The 20,691-nt window shown below is 43.6% G+C and overlaps 1 protein-coding gene across 1 annotated transcript; it reads left to right on the forward strand.

The window, feature by feature from the left end:
* Positions 1-587: 587 nt before the first annotated feature.
* Positions 588-20,403, forward strand: CSRP3 (cysteine and glycine rich protein 3). The gene is made up of 6 exons (XM_032166426.2): positions 588-657; positions 10,014-10,153; positions 14,153-14,321; positions 16,085-16,217; positions 17,390-17,483; positions 19,684-20,403. Exons 2-6 carry the CDS (start codon positions 10,042-10,044, stop codon positions 19,758-19,760), a joined length of 585 nt encoding a protein of 194 aa, XP_032022317.1. The 5' UTR covers positions 588-657; positions 10,014-10,041; the 3' UTR covers positions 19,761-20,403.
* Positions 20,404-20,691: the final 288 nt, after the last annotated feature.

Raw genomic sequence — 20,691 nt, forward strand, 5'->3', positions numbered from 1 at the left:
ATAATAACAAAGTAACTCAAAACTTTTTAGAGAAAACTTTGTTTCCTAGGATAGATGGAGTGACAGGTCCCAAGTGATGTGCCAACCTTTTTTCCCCCAAGCTTCTTTGAAGAGATTATCTAAGTATCGTTTCAGACACCCATCACCCTTATTTTTAGCTCTGAGTTCTCTTCACGAGTGTGGTGACCTGTGGCTCTAAGTTCCAGAGGCTCCCAGATATGGCACATGACTCATTTGCAGGTACCCTGCATTGATTTCCAGGAAGGTCAGTGGGGTGGGGGCCTGGAGAAATGATTTTCGATGTTAAACCCTTAGCTCTTGTTCTTGTTCCAACCACTTGACCAGAAATGACACACTTCATAAATTGATCCCTTGGTGCCATAAGCAATTGGCAGTGAAAATAGAACCCAAGTGATACGGTTCTCCAAGAGGCTCACAGCTGGCTGGGGGGTTGGGGGAGACAAAACTCAGGGCTTTGGTCACAGGCTATTTTCAGCCTCTGATAGCAGTTGTGTTACTCACGTCTCATTCACCCTCTCCCTCGGCCTCCCTCCTGCCCTTCCCCCAGCAGGCCAAGGCTGGTGACAGCCTTCATATATTTAAAGAGGACAAGAGCCTCTCAGACTCAGTTGAGCTAAACGGAGACCACACAGGCAGGTGAGTGAAGCGAGGCAGACATTTGAGCCGGAGGTGGGTTGGTTCTGTGGCTGGTCTGGACTATCCCATAGAGTAAGGGCGCATTTTACGTCTCAAGCGCCAGCACCCTCTCTGGTTCTGTGCAAGGAGGCTCAAGTTGTACTTGACTCTGGTGTGGATCTAGCAGGTATTAAAAAATTCCTGCAAGGATGGTTAATATTTGGGGGGCTTAAGGGACCTCATAGGCAGATAAATGAGTAAGGCATTATTCTCATTATAAAACTACTTACGTAGTGGAATTACATTTCCTGTCGTCTTAGTTGGAACAACTAGAAAGCGGGAGGAAATAATGGAAAGTCTGCTAACCTTCTAGTCCTACAACCACCACATAATTCATAGATGACAGACTTTGAGAAGATTCCTGCCCTCAGGGGCTTGGTCTCCTGTTCTGCAAGGATCAATATAAATTGGCGACATTTTTTCCAAAGTGTAAAGTACTGCACAGATACAAAGCGATAAGCGATTGTACTAGAAGCAATGTATGACAGCTTTCCCATGCTCAATTTACCTGGAATTGTGTTATTCAGAAGGTTGTGGTGAATGACTGAGATTTTGGGCTTGTTGATTTTAAATAGACTTTTGTATCCCAAAGATATTCAGCAACAAGTTTGCTTTTAATCATTTGAAATTAATCAAAACTGGACCCCAAAAAGACATTGCTATGTTGAAATATAGTAAAAGCTCTATTAAATGGGAGGATAATTCATCCAGTGGTCAGGATTCCCACTGTTTCCTCTAGGTTTTAGTCAAGGACTTTTTAAAATATGCCAGTGAATGACAGACATAGGTGTGATTGAGAATAAGAAGTGGTTTTAAGCAATGGTCTGAGTGGAAACGCTGCTGAAAGATCCAAGCTGCTGCCTCTAATTTCTGCCCCATTCCTGAGCCAAGGTGGTGACTCCTCCAAGAAGGAGGAGTTGAGTTACTGGTCTGAGGAACCTTGTCTCTGCAATACAATTCAATGTAATTTAATGAGCATGTATGGACCATCTCCTATGTCAGGGCTGGAGGGAGGTAGAGGCAGCTCTATGCAGGGAAGGGTGTAAGTGAACAGCACGAAGAGTGGGAAATTGGGGATGGCCTGTGTCCTCAGTTTACATCTGGGATTGAATCTCAATGCTGGGTACATACAATTCATCGCAATGCATGTAGAACTGCTTTATGACCCAGAAAATGTGAGGGAGTCTTATGACTTGGCTTTGGTCCCTTTCTGAACAACTCGGTCGTTTGTGGTCAGTGGCAATGAGCCCAGGCTATTGGGCAGGAGGTGTAGCTGAGCCCCAGGGCTTGGTGTCCTCCCTGGGGTTCAGGCAGACAGGTGCTCTGCAGCCTAGATACACGTGTCATCCATCAGAGACAGGAGACACAGGGCAAGGGGCCTCCTCCTTCGAAGGAGAGAAGGAGGGAAGGAAAGAGAGAAGGAGGGAGAGAGGAAGGGAGGAAGAGAGGAGTGAAGGGAGAGGGAGCCGCAGCAGCATTCAGCCGGCAAATAGCCAAAATTCCCTTGGAGGAAGTGGAGACAGAATCTTGATAGAATAGAAATTCAGAAATCCTGGGATATTCAAGAAGAAAATAAAGATAATCGGTTATAGAGCCAGTTCAAATTATAGCTCTGAATATCACTTAACTTCTCTGAGTTTCCATTTTCTGAACAATAAAATTAAGGGTAGGCTACCTCTATCAAAGGGACTTGTGAGAATTGAATGAGATAAAGTATAGGAAAGTACTTTTTTAAAGTTTAATATAACCGTACAAATATGTGAGGCCGTTGGGAAAAGGCATACAGCCAAACCCAGTGGGTTTTGGGAGGGTTTCCTGCTAAGTACAAGCGTGCTGATAAAAGTCCAGAGGTCAGAGTGGGTAAGAAGCTGACCAGGAGTTAGAAGATAATTAATTTGTTTTACATGAGGAAAGACCCAGGGCTAGGAATATAATACACAGGAAATACAAGTCCTGAGGCAGGCAGATTTCCACTTACAAGTGTGCTGTTCAGATATCTGTGAATAAATACTGTATAGAGGGTTGGGCTTCATGCACAAAGAGAAATGTGATGCCTGCAAATGTGAAAAACTGCAGTTATTCATCCCAGTGAAGAATGGCAGGAAGGGAGACAGTAATGGTCTTAAAGGGCATGGAGGATGGAGCCTTTTCTGAGCTTTACTGTGGGAAAGGGTTGATTATGATTTGATGGTTGTTTATGGCCCTAGGCAGGCGTGGAACAAGTACTAGCTTATTTAAAGGTCACAAGAAGTTCTGCAAAACTCATTTTTCAGAGGAAGAAACTAAAGTTCAAGAAAGCTTAGGAATTGCCCAGCATCCCATGGCTGAGAAAGCGGCAGAGCCAGGAGGTAAACTGGGATATGATGTGATCTTTAAAAATAAATTGTGGAGGTCAAAATAGAACAAAGAGTGAGTTTTGGGGAGTAAAAGTTGGCCACGCTTCAGATATAATTTCAGAAAAGGTGTAAGATGCCCATGTTCTACAGCTTTCATTTAATGTATGTCTACCATGTCTGAGTTTAAAAGGGGGTTAGAGCCAACACTCGGGTTTATTTCCATGCTGGCAATGAGCAACCTGTTCTTCCTGGGCTTTGTGAAAGGGCCTCTGGCTGGAGGACGTCATATATCTGGGTTCAGAAGCTCAGGAGGAAGCAGCCACTGACCTTGAATGTCCTACACTGAGAACTGAAGGGCATGAGCTCCCCCAGGCTACAGGGCCCCTGGCTGGGCATGCTGCCTCCAACCCAATCCAACAACCCAAGGGGGCCGACTCTCACCCTGACCTGGGCACACCTGTCCTGGGGCATGGCACACTCTGAAGGCTGAAAAACAAAGCTGATTCACAGTCTGAACCAGACGGGCCATGGAGAACAAGCAGGGAGTGAGTTGTTTGTTCTAAAAGAACAGACTTGAAAACTGGAGATAATGTAATAACAATAATAGCCATGATGCAAGTAACTACAATTATTCAATTCCTGCTATGTATTAAGTAATTCTTTATGGTGTCTTAGCTATCACTATCTTCTTTAACCTGAAAACAACCTTCACAGACAAGCCTTCTCATATTGTCTTTACATGAGGACATGCATTGAGGACACTGGGTCGGAGAATTTGAGTAACTTGCCCAACGTTCAACCGTTAGTGTTTCTGAACTTAAGCTTGGTTCTTCCAAAGCCCATGGTTTTCACTATGGCTATGTTATCTTTCTTACCCAAATTAAGAGCGAATAAAGGAGAGGGTTTGAGAGGGCACCCCATTGGGCAGCTTTTCTGCAAAGTGAGGTTTCAATCACTTTTCAGATCCTTAAATCTGTCTCAGGGCTTGAAGGACCCTTGAAGGGACTTCACTGTATAGCAGCTACTCGGATGTCTGTCCCCACCTCAGCTGAAAATCAATAGTGCGGAAGAACTCTCCAGTTCCAAGGAAGCCCTTTCCATGTTGAACAGCCATAACACAGAAAGTCATCGATTTCAGTGAATGAATCCAGTTTCCCTGTTAGTCCCACCCTTGAGTACCCTCTGTGCCCATGGAGAGACAATGGATTGGTCACATCTCAATTCCCATCAACTGGGAAATCTGGGTGGTGGAGGTGCTGACCCTTGTCCTCTCCAGTGTTATAAACAGGAGCATAAGATACAGAACCAGCTTAACTGGGGGTTGAATGGCAGCTCTTCCAATTACTAGCTGTGTGACCTTGGAAAAGCTACTTAAGCTCTCTCTTCAGTTCTCTTATCCACAAAAATGGAAATAAAATTTGCTCTGGGCAGCTGTTGTAAGTATTAAAAAATAATATATGTAAAGCAACTGACATAAAATAATATATGTAAAGCTTTGGAGTCAGAGAAACATAAGTTCCAATCTATTCATGTGACACATATCAGTCCCATGAACTTGGACTAATGTAATTTCCCAAAGCCTCCATTTCCTCATCTGTAAAGTAAATGTTATAATAGTACCTACCTTGAAGGGTTGTTGTGAAGATTAAACGATACCTAAGGGCAGTGCTCCAGGCATGTTAACCTCAATAATAAAGTTAGAAATAACTATTACTATCGCTTAGATTCCATATATATGTGTTCCTATGATCCAAAATCTTTGCTTCAGCCAGCGTAGAAAATTTAACTCACTGCAGGAAATCAGGCATCTAGTAGGATGACCAACTGAGCTAGCACTGACCTGAAAACGGTGGCATTGTGGCACTGTGGCTTGAGGTCTCTGCCCAAAGTCATGGCCTAAAGTTCCCTCCTGGGTGCTCATTTTATGTACCCACCACTTTTGCCCTAACTCATCATTGTTCAGCTTTATAGTTGGTAGTGAAAAGAAAGAAAGAAAGAGGAAAAGAGGGAGAGAAAGAGAGGGAGACAGGAAGGGAGGAAGGAAAGGAAAAAGGATGGAAAGAAGGAAGGAAGGAAGGAAGGAAGGAAGGAAGGAAGGAAGGAGGGAGGGAGGGAGGGAGGGAGGGAGGAAGGGAGAAATAGTTGGATTAGGAAGAATGTGCCCAAGATACACAGTTCAGTTATTCTTTTTAAAATTCAGATTGATGAATGACAACTTAAAATTGTGGCAGAATCTAATTGGTTCTTACATTTTACATTACTCTACAATTTACAGAATGATTTGACAGTACTTGAGCTAACAGGGTCCTCTCAGCAATAGTGAAATAAAAACGATTATTGCCCTCATTCTAGTGAAGACACTGAAGTTCAGAGAGATTGAATGGTTTTCCCAGATCACACAGCTTCGAAGAGGCGAAATGGAACTAGAACTCCAGCCTCTGGCACCTGATCCAGTGCTCTTCCCACTGCCCCACTGAAGCACATTCCTAGTATAATCTCTTCTACGGTATTAGTTAAATCTTAGTTTAAAAGTGGGCACAAGGTAGTCTCTCACTGGGATCTGAGTATCCAAATCTGGAGTCCAACCTCTTCCAAGTTGATGTCACAGGGCTGTCCATTCTATCTCATCCTTGTAAATTCCAGACAATCCCCCATTTCAATCTTGACCCACGATTTGTCTGTGACAACATAGTCATCTCAGGGACTGGCCCAGAGAGTTGTGCCAGGTGGTATGATGGAGATTGTGACCCAGGTGGCAAACAGGGCTGAGTGACGGGCAAGCCTATAATTGGTATCCCACCTTCAATGACCCTTGCCGGTACCAGGCAACGCTGATAAACAAATGGCCCATCCTTGGTACCTTGCCAGGGTAAACTCACATTCTGGGACTGTCTAGGGGAGTGTTGGGACACAAGAATTCCAGAGCAATGTGGGAAGCTGAAAAGGTTATGTTCATAAGCCAGGACTTAACTGGGATTTCAAATCATAGCTCCTTAATTAGCACATTGATGCCATTTGAGTAACCTAAAGTGGGAAAAAATAACTTCTCAATACTGCTTTAAATTCCATCATATTTCCATGACCTTCACAATGGTCCTGTCCAGGAGATACTATTATCAACATTTTTTACCTGAGTTCAAGGTCGAGATTAGAATCCATGTCTCTGGATTCCGAATGTCTTTTTTTTTTTTTTTTAGATGGAGTCTCACTCTGTCACCAGGCTGGAGTGCAGTGGCGCGATCTCAGCTCACTGCAACTTCCACCTCCTGGGTTCAAGTGATTCTCCTGCCTCAGTCTCCTGAGTAGCTGGGACTACAGGTGCATGCCACCACGCTCAGCTGATTTTTGGATTTTTAGTAGAGATGGGGTTTCACCATGCTGGCCAGGATGTTCTCGATCTCTTGACCTTGTAATCCACTCGCTTCAGCCTCCCAAAGTCCTGGGATTACAGGCGTGAGCCACCATGCCTGGCCTGGATTCAGGATGCTTTAAAATATCCTCTACCTTTTGGCCTGTGAGACATCTTCTGTTTAGCCTCCATGGTTACATTCCCATCTTCAGAAATGGAACTGAGCATCATTAATATAATACTTACAGATTTCTATTTTAAATTTCAAGTCCTGATGATATATGTATGTCAAATATTTATGATCACTTAAAAACAACCAGTGCTGGGATACATAGTTTGTGAAGGAGGTATTATCTGTAATCTTATTCTCATTTTGAAAAGTATGCCTAGGCAATGAATACACACACACACACACAGAGATATATATGTATTTTTATCTCCCAAGAGGTATCTCTGTCTCCTATTAACTTGCAAGACATGCCAATGAAATCTCCACTGCAAATCTGAAATGAGAAATTTGACCTAAGGTTGTTTTCATTGAAAATTTCTATATCATTAATTTTACAAGTGTCACTACCATGTTCCTGGAGGAAATTTATTATATTTCTCCTCTATTTTATACCATGCTGAAACTCAGGATCAAAATGAACATGAGCAAAATTATGTGAGTCTATTCCTTTCTAGAAAACGTATCATCTTTAATGAGAGAAGAATGGATTGTATAAAAAGAAGTTGGCTAAGAAAAATATCCCTAAATGCTTACTTTTAAAATATACCTTGGTTATAAATGAGAGGGTCCAGCAATCTTAAAAATCTATTCCAGCCCCAAACGTCTATGGTTTAAATGGAGTCCAAAATAAGCAAATTTGGGCTATCTTAGAGGCTATTTAGGCCTCTATGCCTTTCTGCTTACTCTTTTCTCTGCATGATTTCATTAGCATTATTCCTTCCCTCTTTTATGTATCTGGTGAACTCCTATTCACCCTTCAAAACCCCATTTGAATGTGATCTCTTCTGTGACCCTGCAACAGTTCACTGCCTTCATCCCCAGTCTAAATGTGGGGAGCCACTCCGTCATTTGAGTTTCCGTAGCATGTTTCACAAGACTCTTCTCTGGTACAGAGCATTCTGAGTCTTGTCTATTTTTCTCACTACAACATGGGCTTCTCAACGCCAGGGGTCACAAAGTACTCATTTTTATAAGTTTTCCCCCTTTTGTCACTGAGTACCTAGTGCAGTACTTGACACATGATAGGCAGGTAGTAAATGCAGGGAGAATGAATGAATGAACTAATGAATGTGAGTTTTAATTCTAAGCCTTTCAACTCAAAATCCATTACTCTTTCTAGTTTCCTAAACAACCTGAACTATAGAAATAGAAAAACCACATGCTTCTATTTTTTAAGAAATTCTTATTTATTTATTTTAGAGGCAGGGCCTCACTCTGTCATTTAGGCTGAAGTGGAGTGGTGTGATCATAGCTCACTGAAGCCTGGAACTTCTGAGCTCAAGCGATTCTCCTGCCTCAACCTCCTGAGTAGCTAGGACTGACTACAGGAGCACACCACCACACCAGGGTAATTTTTTTTTTTTGGTGGGGGGTAGAGATAGGGGCCTCACTATGTTGCCCAGGCTGGTCTCAAACTCCTGGGCTAGTGATCCTCCTGCCTTGGCCTCCGAAAGTCCTGGGATTATAAGTGTGAGCTACCATGCCCAGCCCAGTGTTTCCTTTTTTAAAGTTCTTTTCTAAAATTTTACTGAATTAGCAGAAGATCCTACTTCTGTGAGAGGAAGGATAGGATGTTCCTGGCTAACCTCACAGTTTTTCTAAGCAGGAAAAGCTATTTAGGGGAATACTTAGACAGAAACATTCCTTCTAGACCTAGTATCAGGTTCAGTGGTCTGTTTGCTATTTACTTTCTGTTTCTTAGCAAAAAACTGCCTTTGTTATGAGACTGTGAGATACAATCCGGACCAGTTGACCCAGGAAGGCTTAGTGTTAATCGCCAACTATTATAAGAAGGTGACTGGCTTCCCAGAAGGGAAAGTGAAGGTCAGAAGCAGTCACTCAGAATGGCTGGATAGTGCTCCGTGTCATGACACACTAGGCTTCTTAGAAACCAGAGGATCCCAGTAAAAATTCAGTTCCCCTGGGCAGCTGAATTTCAGAAATTTCATTTAACATCAATGGCTTATTTTAGTTCCGCTTTGAGGAAACTGAAAACTTGGATTCATACTAAAAACATATGCAGATGAGGACAATTATTATTATTATTTTATTTATTTATTTTTTGAGATGGAGTCTCGCTCTGTTGCCCAGGCTGGAGTGCAGTGGTACAATCTCAGCTCCCTGCAACCTCCGCCTCCTTGGTTCAAGTGATTCTCTTGCCTCAGCCTCTTGAGCAGCTGGGATTACAGGTGCACACCACCATACCTGGCTAATTTTTGTTTAGGCCGGGCACGGTGGCTCATGTCTGTAATTCCAGCACTTTGGAAGGCCGAGGCAGGCAGATCACTTGAGGTCAGGAGTTTGAGACCAGCCTGGACAACATGGTGAAACCCCGTCTCTACTAAAAATACAGAGGACAATTACTTTTTTAAATAATTTTCTTTGGTTAATATCTCTTAAATGTAATTCTGTGGTGAGGAGACAATGACAGTCCTGGGGCTGTGGCCATTAGCAGCTCCTTGTAGCTGAATGTCTCCAAGGGTGCAGGAGGACACGTCGGCACCATGGTCTGGCTCCCACTGAGCACTGTGAACTCTGTGGGACCTTCCTGCACATCATGTCATTTGATTTTCTAAAGGACACTGAAGCAGCAGGGAAAAGAATGACTGTATAGGTGGGGAAACAGGGATAAAGTTAAGCTATGTAGTTCAGCCTGATATGCACAGCAGGTAGAGGGTAGCCCTGAAAGCAGAAAGCAAGTTTCCAACTACTGACCTAGCGTACTGCCAATATATCTTATAGCCTGGGTGACTATATTCTTAAAAAGGAATGTATGGATATGAGGAATAACTCTGAATAGGAGATTTTATATATTATTAATATACTTTTCTATCAGCAAGATAAGCTAAGAATTTGCTACCCAAAATGTAGTCCACTGCCAGCAGCATCAATATTGCCTGGAGTCTGTTAGAAATGCAGAATTTCCTGCCTCTCCCCAGATCTACCAAACCAGAATCTGCATTTAGCAAGGTCTAAGGTGATTTGAGAAGCTCTTAGCTAGACAAGAAGAAAATGCCATCTTCGTAGATGATTCCCACTTCTGATGGGATAATTTTTTAAACTTGAGATGAAAAAAAACGATATTTGTATATACTTTTATGGACATGAAATTGGCCTATTCATTCCTTCCAAAAGCCCTCTGAAATACATAGGAATAGATGTTATTGAAATTTAACAGGAGAAGAAACTGAGTTCCCAAGTGGTAAAGTGATTACCCAAAGCCATCTAAGTGTCTGAACTTATTTAATGACTAGCACACAGTAGCTGTTTGCTAAATGAATGAATAAATGAAACACTAAAAAAAAAATTGGATTGGATCCTGGTCTTCAGACCACTGCACTATTAGAGATTGGTTCACTCCTGGGGCCACTTCAATGTAGGGTATTTGCTTTTGTCCCCTTAGACTTGACCTTGACCAGATAGTCTTCAAGATGCCAAACTGGGGTGGAGGCGCAAAATGTGGAGCCTGTGAAAAGACCGTCTACCACGCAGAAGAAATCCAGTGCAATGGGAGGAGTTTCCACAAGACGTGTTTCCACTGCAGTGAGTTGGGTGGACACCCTGGGGGCCCCTCAGCATCCGGACAGCATCACAAAATTCACATTTAATCGCAAACACTGCATGCCAGTGGTTCTCATAGTGTGGTCCTGGGACCAGCAGCATCAGCATTACGTGGGAACTGGTAGAGATTTAACTCTTGGGCTCCACCAAGAAAAGATGGTGCTCTCCTGAATACCCTTGCTTCAACTACTTGCCCAGCTCAGGGGCCATTCATTTTCCTGTAGCTCAAAGTCAGAACAAACTAGCCTGTCACTGCTCTCTGTAGGGAAAACTTTGACCCCATGGCGACATTGACAACATGTGACTTGGCAGAGAAAGGAAGCCAGCACTCATCTGGAGCCAGGATGGATTTGGCTGTCTATGTTGCCCCTTCTGGTCAGCTGTGACTGAAGCCAGCTGTGACTGGTCTTGCCTGAGAGAGAACCTATCTCAGGCAGGGGGGCAACACATGCCAACTCTGTACGTAAGAGTCAGAGAGGGAAGCATTTCAGGGCCTGGGCACCAGTAACTACATGAAAGAAATCCTGACCATTACCCGCCAGACACTGACTCACAAATGTCAAAAACAGGGAGAACCTTGAGACCTTGTGGTCCTCTGTGAGTCTGGCCCTGCCTGACTCATGTGACTTTGGACAAGTCATTTCTCACATCTAAGCCCAGGTCATGTGCCTCTGCAGTAGAGTCTTATACATGCACCTCTACCTTTAGACTCCACGTCCAGTGCTCTTTGACATGACTGCATTCTACACTGTTTCCTGGCAGCTAGTCCTATTGGGAGAAAATTGGCCTTGGTTTTGAAATGGCCACTTACCTTCTCTGCTTCCTTCCAGGAGGTCTGGCTTAAGGGCTAGCTCTGCTGGATATTTGGTGAGCCCCCGCCCCGACTAGTCCCGACAGCCACGCCAGCACCCCCATGCTTCAGCCCGGTAGCTGCAAGGCAGCCATGCAATTGAAAAGAACTCCAAGGGCTGAACTCCATCTGTTGGGGCTTTTGTCCAAAGAGAGCTAGCATTCTTTGAAAAACAGGATTAGGAATATTAGAAAGAATACTAGAATTAGAGTAAAAGGGACTCGGGTTTGAGTCTGGGCTCTGCCATGTACTCACTGAGATTATGGGCAGGTCATTTCACCATGGTGAGCCTCAGTTTCTCCATTTATAAAACAAAAATGATTATACCTACTGCACAGGTTGTTACAAGGAGAAAACTGGGGGGTCTTGATCTGGAAATCCAGCCTTCTAGGCCTGTATTCTCCTTTGATCAACTTTGGTAACTGAGTGGGAACAGGAAATTGTAGGGAAGCTTTCCGTAGTAGGGGGTGTCTTGTCTTTCCCAGGTAGCAGGAAGATGCCCTGTTCAAAGGAGTCATAGAAGAAAAGATTTGAGCATTTTTTGGTACATCCCTTTTAACCCTTTGATAGTTCCTGAGAACTCATTGATGGGATGAGGATTTGAGCAGCATACATTTCAGGAATGATGCATAGAAGAGCCCCAGAGAGGAGCACGCTTTTCTATATTATTACCACAAGATAATCACCTGTCCGCAGGCAACTCTGTAGCTGCTGGAAATGGCGTTCAGAGACGCAGGGTCTACCTTACATTGTGCCCAGGCCAGTGTTCCCCTGACTTCTAGATAAATCTTCACAATTAAATCTCTAAACTAATCATGAAATCTAGAAAGTAAATTTGCTGTCCAAAAAAATAAATATAATGCAAGCAACATATGTAAATTTAAATGTTCTAGTAACCATAGTTTAAAAATGGTACAAATAAACAGATGAAATTAATCTTAAAACATTTTATTTAACTCAATATATCCAAAACATTGTGATTTCAATGTATACTTCAATACACAAATGATCAGTGGGATATTTTACATGATTTTTGCATTTGTACTAAGTGTTTGAAACCAGATGTGCATTTTGTGCTTACAGCACAGCATGTGGCTGTGGCCACAGCATTGGACAGCACAGTTCTCCTTTGTCTGTTCACAAAAGCTCATCAGAAGCCAGGGAGTGGCTACAGAATTGGCCAGGGCACGATAGGGTATAGGCAGTCTTGGAGTGATGGGAATGAGCACTGGACTAGGAGCCAAAAGAGCTGAGGTAAGCCGTGGCTCTGCAACTTACTATTGTATAATTGTGAACAACTCACTGATTTACATTGACACATTCATTCATTCATTCATTCATGTACTCAATAAATGTTTACAGAGGACTAATTCTGGCCCAGGCCTTGTGCTAAATTCTGGGAATATTAAGACAAAACAGGCTTGCCCTCAAGGAACTCAGAGTCTAGACCATCAGCAAATATGCAAGCAGTTGTTGTGGAGGCTGGTAACTGACAGTAACAAGAAGGGTAGAGACAAGTATATACCTTCTATGTCTCAATATAAGGCATTCTCGCCCCAAATTAATCTTCATAAAAAAGATATGCCTTGTGTTTAAAGCCTTATAAAGTCTCTCCTGCTATAAGACATTCTTCCAATTATTTTATTTACTGATTTAAACTTTTTTTTGGTACAGATATTTTTTAACACATACAATGTTGACAGAATTGTCGAATAAAGTCCCTGAATAAACTCCCTTGCCCCACACTCATCAGCCCCTGGCTAATCCTACCTCATCTACAACCTTATCTTCTTCCTCCACTCCCATATTCAATTACTTTATTTTTTAAAAAAGAAAATATCATTTGAAGAAGGCATATTAGCCTGAAATAACCTCATTGAATGCTGGATTGCTTATAGGGATCATTTGATAGAAATGGTTTTTTTTTTTTAAAGGTAAATACATTTAATGCACACATATTATTATTATTCCTGGGGATATTATCTCCCTATTATAAGCACTGAGCATCACTATAAACAACCTTTAAGAATCATTGTTGCAAAGCAATGTAGTAAGTCATTACATGGTGGAAATTCTATATCTTTTTAAAGATCTGCCCTAATGCTATGCTAAAATGTCCTTCTTGTTGAGATGCAATTTCTAGGTGACAACCTCCTACTCGTGTATAAAACAAGGCTGCCTCTTAAAATGTACAGATAGAAGTGAAGGTGAGCTGCTCAGAAAAGCTGGGCCAGCTGCCCCCAGAAATGATTCTGGTGGTGAGGGAGATGCCGATGTTGAAGATGCAAAGACGGAATTGGAGACAATTATTCCCTGAATTTATGTGAGATTAGAAAAAAGTAACCTTTCCAAATCAATATATTGTTGATTTATATTACTAAATTAAAATTGTAAGTAGCTATTTGACATTTTTATTTATATCTTTAGAAGGTTCTTTTTAAATTTGCAAAATAAATCTTTCTATAAATCCTCTCTTTGGAAAAATAAGCGCTTGATTGCCTTATATTTGAGGATACTTTACATTAGGTAACATACAGTAACCGGGGGCTTGAGCCAATAGAAGCCTAAGGAGTTAATAAGGCAGGTCTACCCCCTTCCCCACCTCCTCTGCTTCCAGAATTTGACCAAAATTAGCCTTAATGGCAATTGTCTGCTTGAATATCAGTGTCCTTCAAAGGCTATAGTAAGTACAGAAAGTGCTCAAACCTGATTCTTTTATGATTAAGAAAAAAATAAGTTTCTCTCCTGCCCTAACCCGCCCCCACCAATGCGCGCGCGCGCGCACACACACACACACACACACACACACACACACACACACACTTCCCTGATGTCATTTGGGAAGACTCAGGGATGCAGTCCTTAGCAGGTCTGAGACTATATATCCCGTTCTAATGCTAGCTTCCACCCTTTTCCAGCTGGGAACCATTGAACCAATTTTGTCATCTGTGAGATCGGGACTGTCTTGGAGTGCACAACTCAGGACAGATGCTCCGGTCAGGAATCAACATTGTATTCTTGGCTCAGGGGCCCCTCGTGCTGGGTCTCTGGCCCCGAGCATGGCACTGGGGGTGCAAGGAAGGGGAGAAGGATTTCAACTCCAATCCCATGACCCTTCCTTTTCCTGGCAGTGGCCTGCAGGAAGGCTCTTGACAGCACGACAGTCGCGGCGCATGAGTCGGAGATCTACTGTAAGGTGTGCTATGGGCGCAGATATGGCCCCAAAGGGATCGGGTATGGACAAGGCGCTGGCTGTCTCAGCACGGACACGGGCGAGCATCTCGGCCTGCAGTTCCAACAGTGAGTTACTGCCCTGCTCCCTCTTGCCTGTTAATGTCTCCAATTATCAGGACAGTTCATTTCGTTCCCATAGCAACGTTTTCTGGAAGTGGGAGAATGGACTGTATTGTTGACTTGCCAACAATAGGAATACTCAGTCTGACCAAGTTCGAACAATGTGTCATCTCTCCAAAGACTCTCTTTAAATTATCTGCCGTTCTAAAGGGCAATTACTTTTACACCATGGCTCTTGGTTTGCATGTCAAGAGAAAACCCAGGATGTACAGATGTTTCATTGTTTGACCTTTGCAAAACTGCATGGAGTCTCCTTTCTTCCCCTTTGAGAGTTTCTGTGTAAATCACATAAATATGGCAGGGCAGCAATGGCCATTCTTTGTGTGCCTGTCATGAAAAGATTTCTTCCCTTGGATTGTAAGATGACAAATGTCCACATGGCAGGGGGAGTATGTCTGCAAGGATGGGCAGACATGATTGTTCTGGGGGTTCCCTGACTGCCTGTTGCCAATACAGTGCTAGAGTTCCCGCCACATTATCCTAGGGAAGCTGGGACATCACTCTGGCCACCTCCATCCACCAGTCTGGTCCCCTGGGTCCACTTTCTTGATAACCACACTGACCTCCAGCCCAGAATTGAGGAAAGTCTGATGGCCACTGGCCTGACACTACTGTCTGGCCAGCTGGCCTCCAGGCTCAGCTCTGCACTGGGACTGGCCAGAAAGGCCCAGCCCAACCAAGGAAGTGTCCCATGGAAGGCCTCCCCCAGAGAGCACTTAGGCCATCTGAGGAATCAGCTGATCCCTTCAAAAGAGAGTAAGCCACAGGAGAGCCTGGAAAAGTGCAGAGATGTGTGATTAGTCGTCTTAGAGAGAAGACTTCTTTTTGTTAGTTTTTCTTATTACTCAATCTCAAATGGAGACTCTTGTTAAGGAAGAAAATATACCACTGCGTTCTCTGCCTCGCATTGACTGAAGCTCCCTTTTCAACACTAGGGCTTCCTAGTGATGCTGCACAAAGAGTAACAAGGTCTGAAGACCTAGGATTTCCTCCTAGTTCCATCAGTCATGAGCTGCCTGGCCTTGAGCAGTCACCCTCTGATCCTCACTCTCCTCCAAGCAGCCCTGCCTCCTTTATAGGGTTGTGGTAGAGCTCAAGTGATATAATATACAAGCAAACACCAAAAGATACAAACACATGAGAGGCTGTTATTATGTCTCTATTTTGGACATTGTTCTCCTGGGACAGGTGATCCTTGGAGGCAGGACGACAGCCTGGCTTGTGATAAGGAATGCATCGGCTCATGGACTGTGGTTCATCAGGAACTGATTAGCACCCACTGTCAAAATCCCACCTTGCTCTGTAATTTTCATAGCTCTTTTTACAAAGGAAACAAGTGGCCTTGCAAATGGTCCAGAATAACATAAATAAGCACAGTAGTAATAACAACACAACAACAACAATAACACAAGCTAACATAACTAGAACATTTGCTAAGTGCTTTACAACAAAAAGGAAAGCTCTAAACCCATTTTAGCTAACATTTATTAGCCCTTACTACATGCCAGGCGGGAACTGTTCTAAGTGCTTTACAAATGTCACTTCATTTAACCCTCTCAACAACACCATGAGAAAGACACCATAATTATCCCCATTTTCCAGATGAGGAGTCTGAGGCACACAGAAGTGAGGTCGCTTTCTCAAGGCCACACAGCTCTTCTACTGTTTGCCAAGGGGAAATCTACGTTTCATTCGTCTATTTCCAACAGGTCCCCAAAGCCGGCACGCTCAGCTACCACCAGCAACCCTTCCAAGTTCACTGCGAAGTTTGGAGAGTCCGAGAAGTGCCCTCGATGTGGCAAGTCAGTCTATGCTGCTGAGAAGGTGATGGGAGGTGGCAAGGTAAGACCTTCTGTATGAGCCAGACAGAATTTGCTCATCTCCACCAGGCCATTTGGGAGGAATGAGAGAAAAATTGGGAGCTGCAAGCAGCTGTCATTCTCTCTAGCTCGCAGAACCACTTTAGAAACCACACATCCTCAGCCACTTTCCCAGGCTGGAGCTGTCTGTCATCTAGCATTGCCCTTTGAAAGCTGGAACTGGTGCAGTTTGATGCAGCAAGCATTATTCTACTAGATGGAAGGCACCCAGCTGAAAGTTCTGGGATACAAGGCAAAAGCCCCTCTACCCTCCAGTGTCAACAATCCCCCCAAAAGATGTCAGCCCCAGACCCACCACTGCCTAACTCAACCTGTTGCTGCCACCATGACCAATGGATATAGCAGACGCCTCACAGTAGTGAGAAGCATCCTCACTTACGAACTTCCTGGCTCTCAGGAAAGTCATCAGATGTCCGAGACACTCATACATATGTGCTCTGCAAGTTCCAGTTTCAGGCCCAAAGCCTGGGTACTCACCAAAGCAGTCAGACCTGAGGAAAGAGAAAAATTATGCTTATACCACATGGTGGGAGGAAGGGCCGTGAAGCGCATCTAACTTCAAACACAAGGGCAGGCTCCACCCTAAAACTGGCCATTTGAAGACATAGGAGAAGCCCTGGGCTGTACCTGGTAGACACGCAGATGTGCAGGAGGATGGAGATCTAGAACATCTAAATTATGCAACTCTGCCATCAGAATTACACAGAGGAATTAAACCAGAGAGTTAAAACAAGGTTGAATTCCCTGAACAATTGCCTGATTTCTTTATTTTTTTTCCTTCTCTAACTTTATATTCAACATAAACATCACCCAGTGCCCCCAGCCCAAGTCTTTCTCTGACCAGTTCGTTCCTTGGATCTTTTTGGCCCGGGGAAGCCCTTTCCCGTTTAGTCTATTCTGAAGGAAAACATATGCAAATCACCATGACAAATCCATTTTCAGGCTTCTGAGAAGTGCTGGCTAAGGCCATAGCATCTCATTTTCTCCAAATCCCTGGAGAAATTATAGGGGCCCATTAGGTAAGCAAATGGTTAAGACGTGTCACTCCTCTGGATGCTGCTGGTCAGGGACTTGAAATGGAAACAGAATGTGTTGCCTACCTCACTAAATATGCAACTTTTCTGTGCCCCTCAGCCTTGGCACAAGACCTGTTTCCGCTGTGCCATCTGTGGGAAGAGTCTGGAGTCCACAAATGTCACTGACAAAGATGGGGAACTTTATTGCAAAGGTGAGTGATTCTGGAGACTTTCTTGAAATGTGTTTTCCCTAAAAGGGCCCTTGGGAGAGGAAATTATGTTCACACCTGGAGGTCTTCCCGTGTCTTCCAGGAGGTATGGCTGCTCAGCCTGGGCAGCGTTGGATTCTCAGGAGCAAAACTACCTAAGGGGAGGGAATCTCCCACCTGACCCAGCTCTGGTCCTCTGCATTGGAGCATCTGGCAGAGACCAGATGCTTTCAGACGCTCAGTGGTTCGGGAAGTTAGGCAGCTGGGGGAGAGAGGAAGAGGAGGAAACAGTGCCCTGCCTCTGGTCTTGGAAGAGGCCTCAGGCCAGGACAACTAACACCACACCCCCTTCCAAAAATCGAAATGCCATTTGTTCACCTGAGTGGCAGAGGGGGTGACTGAAGGAGGGTGAACTCACTGGCCTCACTGGAGTTTATCACGACATATCTATCTCCCTCCTGCCTACCCCCCACTAACAGTTCTGTTGTTGATGTTGCACATTACTTAGTGATCATAGGGACAGATCTGGTTTTCCTCCCGGTCCTTGCGGCTCTGCCCCTCGCTGCGTCCATAATCCCTTGGTCTTGTGGAGAAATAGTAGAGGCTTAGCTCCTTCTTGACACTATCAAAGGAAGGGAGGCCCTAGGGCCAAGGCAATGTGTCCTCCACCCCTGAGCCTAGGCCTATTCTGTTGCTCAGTGGAGTTTCATCACTTAATGATGGTGTCTCAAGAATCTCCAAAGGAGTATGTTGGAATGAAGTGAGAGGAGCAATGGAAAGGGAGTTAAGAGGGAAGACTTTATAAGTCATAACTGTAGGTTGCTGTATTAGTCTGTTCTCATGCTGCTAATAAAGACATACTCAAGACTGGGTAATTTATAAAGAAAAAGAGGTTTAATGGACTCACAGTTCCACATGGCTGGGGAGGCCTCACAATCATGGCAGAAGTCAAAGGAGGAGCAAAGACACACCTTACATAGCAGCAAGCAAGAGAGCAAGTGCAGGAGAACTGCCCTTTATAAAACCGTCAGACCTCGTGAGGCTTACTGTCTCGAAAACAGCACGCCCCAATGATTCAATTATCTCCCACTGGGTCTGTCCCACAACATGTGGGGATTATGGAAGCTGATCAAGATGAGATTTGGGTGGGGATACAGCCAAACCATATCAGCTGCCAAAGCTTTTCCTGTGATGATACAGGATGGGAACTAGCCCACTATCTAACAGATGGTTGCTATCTACTGGCAGTAGAAGACATACGGGGTCCTCAGCCTTCATAGCTCATAATACCCTAAAATATTGCTGAGGTCAGTAGGGAAATTAACATGTAAATGAATAATTGCATTTCAAAGTGAAAAAAAAAAATCTATAGTAGAGAAACATTCACAATGCAGTCACCTAAAAGGAGAGGAACCAGCTTGGGGTAAGGGGGAAAGCTGCTCACAAGACTTGCTTCCTCTGAGGCTTGATGGGTGAATGGGGTTTGGGAGGGGGCACTCCAGGAAGAGGGATCATTGATTACAAAGACACTTAAGCTGGGACATCATGGTTCATTCCAGGTACTGCAAGTGGTTCTGTGTGCCTGGAATGTAGGAAGGGAGGCAGAGGCGGGAGGCAACAGGGGACGAGGCTGGGCAGGCAATCCTCAAATGAGAAAATATCTGCAAACACATTTAGTAAAGTGGCAAGAATTGTAAACAATTTTTATTAACAGATCTAAGATAAGTATTGTTCAATTTATTTTAAAAAGTTAACTCACGCATAAATTTTTTTTATTATTATTTTTATTCTTGAGACAGAGTCTTGCTCTGTCATCCAAGCTGGAGTGCAGTGGTGTGATCTTGGCTCACTGCAACTTCAGCCTCCCGGGCTCAAGCAATTCTCCTGCCTCAGCCTCCCCAGTAGCCAGGATCAGAAGTGCACGCCACCATGCCCAGCTAATTTTTTGTACTTTTAGTGGAGACAGGGTTTCTCTATGTTGGCCAGGCTGGTCTCAAATTCCTGACCTCAGGTGATCTGCCTGCCTCAGCCTCCCAAAGTGCTGGGATTACAGGCATGAGCCACTGTGCCTGGCGAACTTATGCATAAATCTATCAAAAGGATGTCTCTAATAATTAAAAGGACTGTGCCCAGACAGAAAGCCCTGAAAAAAATGGCACTAACCAATGCATTGTCTCTCCCTTCATCCTCTTCTCATTCACAGTTTGCTATGCCAAAAATTTTGGCCCCACGGGTATTGGGTTTGGAGGCCTTACACAACAAGTGGAAAAGAAAGAATGAAGAGGTGCGCCATTTCTCAGAATTTTTGCGAGCCTAAAACACTTGCCAAGTAATCCTGCACAGATGGATACCTTTCCCCAAATAGCCTCTCCTTTGTAGTTGTACATTATATGTTTCTCCTCAGAAGTGATCACGGTCTTTACTGAATGTTAGAAGAGGCCTTTGGAAGAAAATTATGTAAAGTTTAATCTATAACAAATGCTTTATTATTTATAATGCTTGGAGTGGGAGAGGCAATAAATACATGTTTTAGTGCTATCTTGTATGGCTCTGGATCTTTTCTTTGAGACAGAAATTTTCAAAAAACATAAAGCTAGTTCAAAAAACGAGCTGCAGAGAATATAATAAATTTGGATGTCAACCGAGAAAGCAGCGAGAAGGAAGAAATAATGGGCAAAGGAAAGCAGTCTTTCAGAATCTTGTCAGCCAAGTGTCTTTCTAGTTACTGCTAATGGAGAAGAAAACAGGGGGTCTGGGAGAAAATAGAGAACATGATAGCAAAATCTAAAAGGAAAATCAAAACTAATAAAATTGCTGAAGAGTTGATCCTTTTGTCCTATCGTGGGGCTTTGTAATGTTACACATCTCGTGAAAACTCAGAAATGACAACAAAGCGTGGCATTTGCCTCTGTATTATAAATGACACGAGGATGATTTCTTTTATTCTAGGACAATTCCCTGGGGTTTAGCAATTTTCTTAAGACTTCTACGTCAAATTTGCCAGCCTTGCAAATGAAATGCAGCCAATTAGAAATGTCTTTCTCTGCCTCTTCAGCAAGTTTCAGCAGCTCAAGCACTTCTTGGGCTTCTGCTTTTAACAACCACAGCACTTCCCCCAGCACTGTGCAATTCTGAATTATTTGGAATACATGAAACAAGTGAAAATCTAGTGATAAGAACTATAAAATACTTGGCTAAGCCATGGGTTTTT

This window comes from Hylobates moloch, unplaced genomic scaffold (genome assembly GCF_009828535.3).
Source record: "Hylobates moloch isolate HMO894 unplaced genomic scaffold, HMol_V3 SCAFFOLD_11, whole genome shotgun sequence".
In the NCBI taxonomy this organism is placed as follows: Eukaryota; Metazoa; Chordata; class Mammalia; order Primates; family Hylobatidae; genus Hylobates; species Hylobates moloch.